General features: G+C 40.4%; 1 protein-coding gene across 4 annotated transcripts in view; it reads left to right on the forward strand.

Moving 5' to 3' along the window:
• The window catches only part of tiam2a (TIAM Rac1 associated GEF 2a), a 289,699-nt gene that overhangs the window by 85,160 nt on the left and 191,347 nt on the right, over positions 1-13,192 (forward strand). For all 4 annotated transcript variants that reach the window (XR_011961891.1, XR_011961892.1, XM_072581040.1 and 1 more), the window contains one exon: positions 12,507-12,643. Coding sequence is in view for 2 of the 4 variants with exons in the window: in XM_072581040.1 (XP_072437141.1) it covers positions 12,507-12,643 (137 nt within the window). In the remaining 2 variants the exon portion in view is untranslated. The remainder of the gene's footprint in view (positions 1-12,506; positions 12,644-13,192) is intronic.

Consider the following 13,192-nt stretch of genomic DNA (forward strand, 5'->3'; position numbering starts at 1 on the left):
TTTTTGATTGGGAGAATGCCATTTTAGTCTGAAGGCAGCACGTTTGTTAGTAAATGATTCTCGCAAATTTGAATGATAGTTTAAGCAATCCATTTCAGCCTGCAGCAACACTGTGGCTGTGTGGGTGGCACTTTTCACCAACTGGACTTATTTTGAGATCGCATCCAAAGTAGAAAGTTGGGAAATGACTAGGCATGTGGCTTATATTCATAAGATGATAAGATAGAGGAGCAGAATTAGACCATTCAGCCCTTTGTGCCTACTCCACCATTTGATCATGGCTGTTATGTTTCTCAACCCAATTCTTCTGCCTTCTCCTCATAACACTTGATCCCCTGACTAATCAAGATCTTACCTATCACTGTCTTAAATACACTTAGTGACTTGGCCTCCATAGCCTCCTGTGGCAATGAATTCCACAAATTAATCACTATCTAGCGAGACAATTTCCTCCTCATCTCAGTTCTAAAGGGTCATACCTTCACTCTGTGGCTCTGCCCTCGAATCCTACACTCTCTTCCTAGCAAACATCATCTCCACATCCACTCTATCCAGGCCTCTCAGTATTCTGTAAATTTCAGTGATTACCACCTCTCATCAAGACCCAAAGACCTCAACTCTTCATTAGCAGGATCATTGCAAACCTCCTCTGGCGCCCCTCCAACCACAGCACATCCTTCCTTAGATGTGGGGCCCTAAAACTGCTTACAATGTTCCAAATGCAAACAGTCCAGAGTCTTATAAAGCCTCATCAGTAAATCTCTGCTCTTGTATTCTAGCCCTCTTTAACTCAATGCTAACATTTCATTTGCCTTCATAACTGTCAACTAAACCTACATGTTAACCTTAAGAGAAATTTGAACTAGGCTGCTAAGTCCCTTTGTGGTTCAGGTTATCGAAGCCTTTTCCCATTAAGAAAATATACTGTGCTTTTATTCTCCCTACCAAAATGCACAACCTCTCACTCCCCCATGTTGTATTCTATCTGCCACTTTGCCAACTTTCTTAGCCTGCCCCAATTCTTTGTGCAGCCCTTCCTACCTCCTTAACGCTACCAGTCTCTCCTCCTATCTTTCTGACATCTGTAACTTAGCAACAATGCCTTTGGTTCCTTCATCCAGATCATTAATGTATAATGTGAATAGTTGTGGTCCAACACTAACCCAATGGAACTCTGCTTTTCACTGGCTGCGGTCCTGAAAAAGACCCTTTTATTACATTTTGTGCCTTCTACCAGTCAGCCAATCTTCTATCCATACTACTACCTTGGCCCCTACCTTGGCTTTGATCTTATTTAGCAGCCTCCTGTGTGACGCATTGTCAAAGGCCTTGTGGAAATCCAAAATGAGTGCGTTCACTGGTTCTCCTTTGTCTAACTTGCTCATTACCTCCTCGAAGAATTTTAACCGGTTTGTCAGGCATGATCTCCCATTGACAAATCCTTGCTGACTCAGCCCTATTTTACCATGCATTTCCAAGCACTACACAATCTCATCCTTAATAATGGACTGTCAAAATCTTATCAATGGCCATGGTCTGGCTGACCGCCCTATAATTTTCTGTCTTCTGACAGGCAATGTTGGTAAAGAGAATCTGGATGAGCTGCATTTCTAGAAAGCATTTGATAAGAAACCACAGGAAAGAAAATTAGAGCTCATGGTGTAAGAGATAACATAATTACATTGATTAGGTTAGATTAGATTAGATTACTTACAGTGTGGAAACAGGCCCTTCGGCCCAACAAGTCCACACCGCCCCGCCGAAGCGCAACCCACCCATACCCCTACATCTACCCCTTACCTAACACTATGGGCAACTTAGCATGGCCAATTCACCTGACCTGCACATCTTTGGACTGTGGGAGGAAACCGGAGCACCCGGAGGAAACCCACGCAGACACTGGGAGAACGTGCAAACTCCACACAGTCAGTCGCCTGAGGCGGGAATTGAACCAGAGTCTCTGGCGCTGTGAGGCAGCAGTGCTAACCACTGTGCCACCGTGCCGTCCAAATGGATAGACATGGATAGACATTTTAAGATTAGAGTGGTGCTGGAAAAGGAGGAGCAGGATGCTGCCTGACCTCTCTGCTTTTCCAGCACCACTCTAATCTTAACTCTGATCTCCAGCATCTGCAGTCCTCACTTTCGCCTAGAAATTTAGTTAGTTGACAGGAAAACAAAGTTGGCATAAATGAATAATTTTCAGATTGACACATTTGAGTACCACTGAGATCTATGCTGGGTCTTAACTATTTACATTCTACGTTAATGATTTGGATAAAAGAATTATTTGTACATATGATTGCAAAATTGCTGAAGATGCATTAATAGGTCAGAAGGTAAGTTGAGAAGAAGTCATACGAAATCTGCAAAGGGATGGTTAAGTGAGTGGACAGAAAATTGGCAAAAGGAATATAATGAAAGTAAATGTATGTTTGATCACTTTGAAAGGAAGAATAGAAAGAATATTATTTAAATGTGGGCTAATTGCAGAGCTCTGAGGTGCAGGGGGATTAGGGTATCCAGATGTACGCACCACTAAAAGTTGGCATGCAGGTACAGCAAGTGATTAAGAAGTCGAATGGAATACTGCTTATTGCAAGTGGAATTGAATACACGTGTAGGCAGTTTAATTGTAATTATATAGAGTACTTGTGAGGGCATATCTGGATGATCTATAGTTTTGGCTTGCTTGTTTAGGAGTAAATGTAAATGCACTATCATGGCATGGTGGCTCAGTGATTAGTGCTGCTGCCTCACAGTGCCAGGGATTCAGGTTTGATTCCAGCCTCTGGCGACTATCGGTGTGGAGTTTCCCAGTTCTCCCCGTGTCTACGTGGGTTACCTCTGGGTGCTTCAATTTCCTCCCACAGTTGAAAGATGTGCAGGTTAGGTGAATTGGCCATGCTTAATTGCTCATTGTGTTCAGGGATGTATGGGTTAGTCAGGGGTAAATGTAGAGTAATAGGGTAGGAGAATGGGTCGGGTGGGGTACTCTTCATAGGGTCAGTGTGGACTTCCCACACTGTAGGGGTTCTGTGGTGATTCTATTTTCCAATTCAAAGAAGGTTCACTCAGCTGACACCTGGAAAGTTGAGGTTATTTTATGATGAAAGATTAAGTCGTCGGGGCCTATATCCATCAGAAATTAGAAGAATAGCAGGTGATCTTAATGAACAGTGCAAGATCCTGAGAGAACTTGATAAGGTGGGTACAAAAAGGATGTTTTGCCTTGTGGGAGAGTTTAGAATGCAAGGAGATGATTGAAAAATTGTGCTTCTTCACTGAAGACAGAAAAAGAATCCTCTGAGAACATTGTACGTGTCTGGAGCACTGTTCCGCAGAGCATGGCAGAGGTAGCTTTGTTCAATACTTCGAAGGTTGAGGTAATTATACTTTTGACTAACATATACATATAGCATATACTCATAAATGTGGAGCAGTCAGGTTAACCAAGATCTTGTTGAATGGAGAGTGTATGTGAGGGGCTAATTCCTGCTTCTCATTTACAACTAGACCTTGTTCGGATCACATCTTGTCCATTATGATATTGCCAACATTCAGTGCTGAAATGGAAGTTCCACTGTCTATTCAGCTTTGTTCAACCATGGGATTTCTCTCCAAATGAGTCCTTCAAGGATAGCATGAAAAAAAAAATGGAATGATTGATCAAATGGCGAAACATACCAGCTTTGGTGGCAATCATGTGTGAATGGGTTGTGAAGGCCGAGAATGAAATCAGATCAGAAATTTTTTATCAAATCTTAGGAATAATAATATGGCATATCAAATGTACTTGATTGAACAGTTGATTATTTCTGCAATAAATAATAAATGCAGTGCCTCGCATTTGTCTAAATTAACTCTACTTGCCACTTCTCGGCCAACTGGTCCATCTGATCAAGATTCCTTTGTACGTAGAGGTAACCTTCTTTGCTGTCCACTGCATCTCCAATTTTGGTGTCATCTGCAAACTTACTATCTATACCTCCAATGTTCATATCCAAATCATTTATGTAAATGACGAAAAGTAGTGGTCCCAGCACCGATCCTTCTGGCATACCATTGGTCACAGGCCTCTGGACTGAAATGCCATGTATCACCACCCTCCGTCTTCTACCTTCGAACCTGTTCTGTATCCAAATGCCTAGTGACCTAACCTTGCTAACCAACCTATCATGAGGAACCTTATCGAATGCCTTACTGAAGTCCGCATCGATCACATCCACTGTTCTGCCCTCATCAATCCTCTTCGATACTACTTCAAAAAACGAATCAAGTTAGTAAGACATGATTTCCCACGCACCAAGTCATGTTGACGTCACTAATCCAAATACATGTAAATCCTGTCCCCTCAGGATTCCCTCAGACAACCTGCCCACAAGTGATATCAGACTAACGGGTCTATCGTTCCCTGATTTTTTTTTTCCTTATCACCTTTCTTAAAGACTGCCACCATATTAGCCAACGTCCAATCTTCCGGCACTTCACCTCTGACTATCGATGTTATAAATATCTCAGCAAGGGGCTCGGCTCACTTTTCTAGCTTTCCAGTGACTTTTAAGATACACCTGATCAGGTTCTGGGGTTTTATCCATCTTTTTGCATTTCAAGACATGCAGCACCACCTCTTCTGTAATATGGACATTTTTCAGGATGTCACCATCAATTTCCCCATATTCTCTGTTTTCCATGTCCTTCTCCACCGTAAACACTGATGCAGGGCGGCACAATGGCTCACTAGTCAGCACTGCTACCTCACAGCGCCAGGGACCCAGCTTCGATTCCAGCCTCAAGCAATTGTCTGTGTGACGTTTGCACAATCTCCCATGTCTGCGTGGGTTTCTATCGGTGCTCCGGTTTCCTTCCCCAGTCCAAAGATGTGTAGGTTAGGTGAATTGGCCATGCTAAATTGCCCATTGTGTTCAGGGATGTGTAGATTAGGTGAATTAATCTGGGGAAATGTAGAGTAATGGGAAAGGGGAATGGATCTGGGTTGGTGTGGAGTTGTTGGGCCAAAAGGCCTGTTTCCATTGTTTCCCTGTTTCTACTGTAGGGGTTCTATGATGAAAATACTCATTTAGTATCTCCCCATCTCCTGTATTTCACACAGGGTACCTTGCTGATCTTTTGAGGAGCCCTATTCTCTCCCTAGTTACCCTTTTGTCTTTAATGAATTTATAAAATCCCTTTCTCCTTAACCCTGTTTTTCAAAGCTATCTCATGTCCCATTTTTGTCCTCCTGATTTCCCTCCAGTATGCTGCTCCTGCTTTTATACACTTCTGAGGATTCATTTGATCTCTACTATCGATACCTGACACATGCTTGATTAAAACCTCAGTTTCTGTAGTCATTCAGCATTCCCTACACTTGTCATACTTGCCTTTCACCCTAACAGAAACATACTGTCCCTGAACACTCCGTCATTTTTGAAGGCTTCCAATTTTCCAGTCATCCCTTTCCCTGCGAACAGCTGCCCCCAATCAACTTTTGAAAGTTCTTGCCTAAGACTGTCAAAATTGGCCTTTGTCCAATTTAGAACTTTAACTTTCAGATTAGGTCTATCCTTTTCCATCACTCTTTTAAAAGTAATAAAAAATGTTCTTGGGCACACCTGATAAATGTCTCTCTATTTAACCCCAAACACTATGGTAGTACCAGTCGATGTTTGGAATGTTAAAAGCCCTTACCATAACTACCCAGTTACAGATAACCGAGATCTCCTCTCAAATTTCTTAGGAGAAAGTGAGGACTGCAGATGCTGGGGATCACAAATGTTTTACTCTATTTGCCGCTGACTATTGGAACATCTTTAGCACAATCCCAATAAGGTGATCATCACTTTCTTATTTCTCAGTTTCACCCAAATAACATCCCTGAACATATTCCCAGGAGTACCTTCCCTAAGTACAGCTGCAATTTTATCTCTTATCAACAACCACCCCGCCCCAATCCTCCTGCAGCATTTGTATTCTGGAACATCAAGCTGCCAGCCCAAAACATCCCTGAGCCACATCTCTGTAATTGCTATGATATTCTAGTTCCATGTTCTTGACTATGCAGAATTCATTTGCCTTCCCTGTTCGCTCTCTTGTATTGAAATAAATGTAGTTTAATTAATCTACTTTGTTCTTTTTTACCCCCCCTCTGTTTGACTTGCTGTTTTTCCTAACTGTACCAGTCTCAGGCTGACCTGTTTCCTCACTATCTTTCATACTGGATTAAATCCTCCTGAGCAGCTCTAGCAAATCTCCCGGCCAGTATCTTGTTCTCCTTCCAAATCAGATGCAATCCATCCTCCTTTATACAGGTCACTTCTACCCCAAAAGAGATTCCAGTGATCCAAAAGCATGCACCCTTCTCTCCTGCGCCAACTCCTCAGCCACGCATTCATCTGCTCTATACTGTTTTTGCTACCCTCACTAGTTCGTAGTACTGGAAGTCATGCAGGTATTACTACTGTCGAAGCTCCTTTTTAAATTCCTGCCTAAATTCCTATCTTCTCCCTTCAAAGTCTCATCCTTTTACTTTCCAATATTTTCGTTCCAGTGTGCACAACAACCTCTTGCTGGTTCCTCTCCTGTTTGGGAATATTCTGCACTCTCTCTCTGAGATATCCTTGATCCTGGCATCAAGGAAGTATTACACCATCTGATTTATATCTGCTGGTTGCAAAAACATCTGTGTGCGCCTCTGACCAGAGAATCCCCTATCACAATCGATAGCTTGGAATTTGACATACCTCTTGTTACATTAGAGCCAGTCTCGATGACAGAATGTTGGCATTTTCCAAAACTTGTTTTAAAATGGGGATAGCCACAGGAGATTCCTGCTGTATCTCTCCTGGAGGTAATTCATCTATTTGATCGTGTGTGGTTTTTCTCCCTTCCAATAACTGCCATTCGTCATACCTCCTAGCTTCTGTAAATTCCTCATTGCCCCTAACCACTGCTCTAACTGATCCATGTGATCTGATAGGATTCACAATCAAAGACACTTCCTGCAGTCATAATCATCAGTAACATGGAAACTCTCCCTTATCTCCCACATCTGACAGGATGAGCACATCACTCTACGAAAGGCTATCTTTGCTCCTTAACAATCTGCAAACCCAGAAAATAGCACCATCTTGCTGCTCTAAAAAACTGTCTCCAGGCTAACTTAGTACAGGTAGACAATCCTTTATCTGAAATTCTGAAATCCGAAAAGCTCCAAAGTCTGAAGGTTTTTTTGTGAAGTTTTTTTCTCATTAACAAAGCTGTTTGGCATGCAAACCGTTAACCCAAGTCGACACCTACTTGATGTGTGTCGCTCAGATGCGACTTGTGGGAGTGTGGCCCAGCACCGGCAGGCCTCAATTCTCTGTCAAGGCCTGTTTTACTGAGTGAATCTACTTCTTCGGTAAGATTTTTAAAAATGTCGCCATCAAACTGTCACTTATTCTGAAATTCAAAAAATTCTGAATTCCAAAAACCAGCTGGTCCCAAGCATTTCGGATAAAGGATTGTGCACCTGTACCTGTGTTTTATATTTTAAAAATTTAATCAAGAGACCGAGCTCAGTAAAACATATAATCAAAAAAGAACCTCATCTGCACGTGTTAAGTGATGTTGCGTCTTTAGGTCACAGGTATCTTGACATTGTGAGCAAGTGAAATGAAACGTGGATATAATTTACTTTTGATGTGAATCAAGAGGCAGGAAGAACTGAAATAGGTAACCAGTTTGGCATGCAATATTGATAAAATTAGGATAAAAACTGATATCATATGAAAATATCCCTTTGTGTCATTGGCTCCAGCCATGCCACTTAACCTTCACCATGTCACTGCTGCCTAAAAAGTCTTTTGCTTATAATTTTAAACAGGTCATCCATGCTTAAGGAGAGTGTGGAGGCAACTTCTGGCTTTACATTGCTTTTGATTTGTGTGTGTGTTGATTTTACTTTGTGTTACTGTTGTGTGCAAGATGTAGGTGAATTGAAGTGATGCATTTAGTGTTCTGGAACAAAATAATGCAGAAGGGGAATGTCACCTGTGGTGGTACAAGTATAGTGAGCAAATATTTGAGGATTCTTAGCCTAACAAGTCTGGTGAGATTATTAAGCATTTTCCAAATTGCAGTCACATTTTGCGAGCTAAGCTTCTTGTTTTGATATCTTCAACGTCCTGTTCCTTTTAGTGATTGAGATGCTGCCCATTTCTTGTCTTTTGCAGGAATCTGAACCTCGAATATTGCCTCAAGCTGTGTACCCAGTTTTGATCTCTTGTGGTCATTTTCCATCTTTAAACATTTCCCTGTTGTCTTCAGCCACATTGCACCACCCTTTTAAAAAGAATGTTAAGAGATGTCATAAGCGTCTGGTTTCTGTTGATCAACCTCCTTTCTGTCCATGCTGTTAAAGTACCTCCCCACCCAACTTTATTTAGTATACCCAGTTTATTATTGCCTGGTTACTCTTCTCTCCTAAGTTCACAGACATTAATGTTGATTTCTTGTTTATCTTGATTTACATTCCACCCATTGTTACCGTATGCATATCTAAGGATTAGAACATTGTGGTTAAGAACGAACGATCTTCAATAATCTACTTATGTGCTATCAGACCAATTGACTTAACTATTCTGTGTTTTGCAAATATTTTGAAAGATTTTCCCTTTCTGGAGATTATCTAACCAATAGTTCAACATCATTCTTCTGTACACTTTTGCTCTTTATTTCCATTCTTAGCACTCTAAATGATGTAAATATGTAATTCCTATTTCTCTAATAACTACTTCCACTGCATTTCACTTTCCCTTTCCATCCCTGAGTATTTTAAGGACTCTACACTATCAGCTCCACCATCCTTTTTTGGAGTCCATTTAGGTTTCTCATCTCTGTTTCAAATTGCTGCAACATTCTTTTTCCTATAATTTTCTTATTGTTGAGCTGAATTTTATTATTTCCAAAACCATCTCATTTTAATTTAATCTTATTGCTTTATTATAGCAGTTCTAACCTTTGGGATTCACTTCCATTTCTTCTACACTGTAATCTACTCATCTCATTTTTGATGATTTCGTATTCTTGAGCCAATGTGTTGGAATTCCTGTCTTTTTACACCACTAAGTGTTTCCTTTTTCTAGTCTGGGAGTCTTTGACCCTTCAAGATCCTTTCCTCTTCTAAATTTAATTTGAATTCTGCTCAATTGTTCCCTTATTTTACACAAGTTAAGTCTTCGCAAGATAATTTAACTTTTTTTTATTATTCTGCTTGGTCAAGTGTTTATGAAAATTTCTCTGAATGAAAGGCTGTATAAATAGATTGAGCAAATAAATGTTTGCCAAGTGATTATTGACAAAGAGAATGAACATTTATTTGTTTTTAGCATATACTCCATGCATTTTACCTGTAGTACGTTATAGTGTGACTATGCCAAAATTTTATTGTGAATATGTGAATCTTGATATGTATTAGGGCTTCTATCACTTCTTAAAAAGGTATACTCTACACAGTTTCTTCAGACTTGACGTATACAAAGCAGTAACTTGATTGATGGTGTGCAGGTTGGAGTTGCATATCGGAACCATGTGGGTTTCCTAATGCAGTTGATCCCTTCAGCAAACCCTGAAATCGGAAGGCCCAATGGGCTATTTTGCTGGTACTGACAGATGGCTCAGTGGTCAGTACTGCTGCCTCACAGCACCAGGGATCGTGTGTGTGTGGAGTTTGCACAATCTCCCTGTGTCTGCTTGTGTTTTCTCCAGGTGCTCTGGTTTCCTCCCACAGTCCAAAGATGAACTGGCAATACTTCAGTACCCATAGTGTCCAGGGATGTATGGGCTAGGTGCATTAGCCATGGGGAATGAAAGATTACAGGATGAGGGTGGGGTGTGGTTGGTGGCGATGCTCTTGGGAAGGTTGATGTGGATGAATGGCCTGCTTCCACGCTATAGAGATTCTATATTCTGTGTGGAACCCTCCAAAAAGTCCCCTTAGAGTTGGAGTCTTTAGGTAATAGAAATGTAATAGTTATCCAAGAAAAGTTGGTGGATAATAAGTCTGTAACCCCTGGGCAAGTAGCTGAGCCACCCCCTCCCCGCTTCAAAACAGACAGGACCTGCCTGATTCTGGCACCCAATAACCTGACATTATATCCCTCACTTACCTTACACATTTATTATTTAACTCATGAAATAAAACAACAAGTTTTGTTTAAAAAAAATGTCTTGGACTGTATTGTTACTCCTGCACTGAGTGGATGTCTCCTTGGTTATCTTATTAGCCCATTCAAGACATGGTTTCTTGGCTGTAAAAAGTGCAGGCAGATTTGTGGGTAAATTTAAAGGTGACTGCCATTGATGAATGGTAATCAAAACATCTGGCCTCTTAGTTGTTTGGCATGCATAAGATGAATAAAGGATTGATAGTTTCAATAGAAATTATTTACTCTGCTGAAACGTTCCAGACCAGATTGGGAAAAGAAGTGCCCAGCCTTAAAATTAGAAAAAGGCATTCATAAATGTTGGCAGATCACAATTAAAGTAGAGTCCATAAAAGTGACGATCACTCCTGCCTCAAGGTGAATCATGGTGGGAACAGACAGTTGGTTTTCACCTCCACCATTAACCTTAAGGTTCCAGTGTCATATTTAAAGGACTACTGGATAAGCATTCGTTTAAACCAAGACTGAGAATGGATGGCTGTAGCTGAACGTTTTGGCCCTTCCATCATTGAATGTTTAGTCTATTATCCTTGACCAGGTGGGCAGGCTTTTCACCCATGATTGGCCACCTTGTCTTGCCCATTATCTCTCATTGCCTTTCTTCAATCATTCTCCATGTCCTGAATAACTTTGACTATTGCAACCCAGTCTCCATCATGACATGGCACATCCAAACTCTCCATACAATTGACTTCAAAGTTTAGTCTGTAAGGTAATTTGCTTGGTGTGTGCAGTCGGGGATGTGAATTACGAAGAACTTAACTGATGTGGGGAGCTTAATTCTGCCAAGCTGGTCTTTCAACAGGCATGCATGCTACACAAATACAGACAAAGGACTTAGTGACACTTGCTATTGGGAAAACTTGACCAGTCTTTACAGTTTGGAACTTTCATCACTTCATTGGGAAGGTAATGTTTGGTTCCTTGCACAGTAACATCCCACACCAACTTTGCTTCCCTTTCCCGAGAGCAGCACGAGAGTCCATCTGAAGTGTAGAGGAAATCTGGAACACTTATTCCTTAATCAGCAGTTGAGGCTACTTCAGTTGAAATTCTTGAACCTGAGCCTGAAAAATTGTTGTTAAGCAAGGATGTTGGGTTAAAGCACCAAGGTTGACAGATGGAGTTAAGATGTGGATCAACTATGATTTCAGTGACTGATCGGATAAAATAGAATTGAAGTACAAAATGACATACTCCTTCATAACAACAGACTACTTCTGTGCTGTAAGTTCGACACAACGTTTTCTCAATGTGACATTTTCACTTCAGCCATGAGCTCATTGATTGAGACTCCACTCCAGAAATTTACATGCTTAACCTAGGCTGATGGTTCAGTGTCATATTAAATGTGCTGCGGAGTCTTTCAGGTGAGCTGTTGGAAGCAGAGTCCTACTTGCCCCTTTAAGTTGACTGAAAGTATCCTATGGCACTTTTGAGAAGTAAGGAAATTTTTCCAATTCTCCCATCCGTGTGTCTCTTAGTCAATTACTAATCATGATTATCTGCTTGTGCTTTGTGGCATCTTGGATGTTGACTGCCAATGAGCATTGGTTAGTACAAATTGATAGATACTAAAGAAGTAGTTTATTTCTTGTTAAATAGGTGCATGCATTTATGTTTTAAGACTTAAGTTCAGCAGGGATTACTGGTCAGCGTGAATATAATCAATGCACAAATCAGGAATGCCATTTAAAGTGCAAGTTTGATTAAGTTTATTCCAAAAGTGTGAACTTTACATATGCAGTTCCTGTAAAATTTTATTTAGTTTAATTTGGTAAAGTATTGGTTAAAGACTAATGTTGGAAAAAGAGAAATTGATCTTGAACATATACTTCATTGCCAAATACACAGAAATAAGTATTAAGTTGTAATTAAGATATGTTGTGTGATTTTTCTCAAGCATTCCGTGTCTCAGTAGGCCCTTTTAATGGGGTATCTAATCGAGTATTTTGAAGTTGTTAGTTCAAGTGTTTCCTGCTATTCACAAACTCAGTTCCTGCATTTTTGAACATCTGATTTTGTTGCTTCCACAAACCTTTCTTCAGTTAGGTTAATTAAGAAATGCTATTCCTCACTTCAAAACTCAGGCCTTATTAAATGCATTTTTAGAGTTCCATGTGTTTTAGGAGAAACCATATTGATAAAATATACTGATTATTAATTATTTGTGCAGTGGTTCGTGGTTCATTTTGTGTAAGAAATCAGCTAATGCATTTCATGCAAAAGTTGGCCTTTATCAGAACTGTAAATATCGACAATTGCAATTTGCATATGTGCGAATGTTTTATTTTCCAGGAACTCCAGCCACCCCTGCTACTCCAGCTAATGTCATGCAAAACTTACCTGATGCGTGGGCCTCCATCTCTCAGCTGTCAAACACAGACACGATTGCTGCTGTTGCACAGCTTCTGCAGAGTCCCCAGGGTCAACAGGTGTGCTACTCTTTGCCACTTTTTAATGTGCGTGTGTGATAATTGTTGATAACAGTTGCAGACCTTTTGAGGCTCCTGTGTGACAGTGGTAGTATTCCCATGTCTGGACCAGAGGATCTGAGTTTAAATTCCACATAACATGTTTGATCAAGAACCCTGCTTCTCAATGAAGCATACCTTAATGTACGAATATATGTTAATATTGGTACATGTGTGTCGAGAACGCCTGAGTCTTGGAAGTCTGATTATGGTCACATGTAGTTATGTTTTGGCCCCAGTAGTGAAACTACTTTCCATTTTGGAAATGTGTCAAGATGGAAGGATCCAAGCAACAGATCATGCTGAGTGTTTGGTTTTAATGGTAATTTAATTTAGAAAAAATAGGTTTGCTTATTTTTGTTTCTTGCCTGGATAGAGGAATTTTATCCAGATAATATCAAGATGGCTAAAACTCTAACAATATAAATGGTTTAAAATATTTTATAACGTCCTCACTGGCAATGCTTGATTAGCTATTTTGAAAATAAAATACAAGATGGAGCAAATGTT

The sequence above is a fragment of the Chiloscyllium punctatum genome, chromosome 11 (assembly GCF_047496795.1).
Source record: "Chiloscyllium punctatum isolate Juve2018m chromosome 11, sChiPun1.3, whole genome shotgun sequence".
Classification (NCBI taxonomy): Eukaryota; Metazoa; Chordata; class Chondrichthyes; order Orectolobiformes; family Hemiscylliidae; genus Chiloscyllium; species Chiloscyllium punctatum.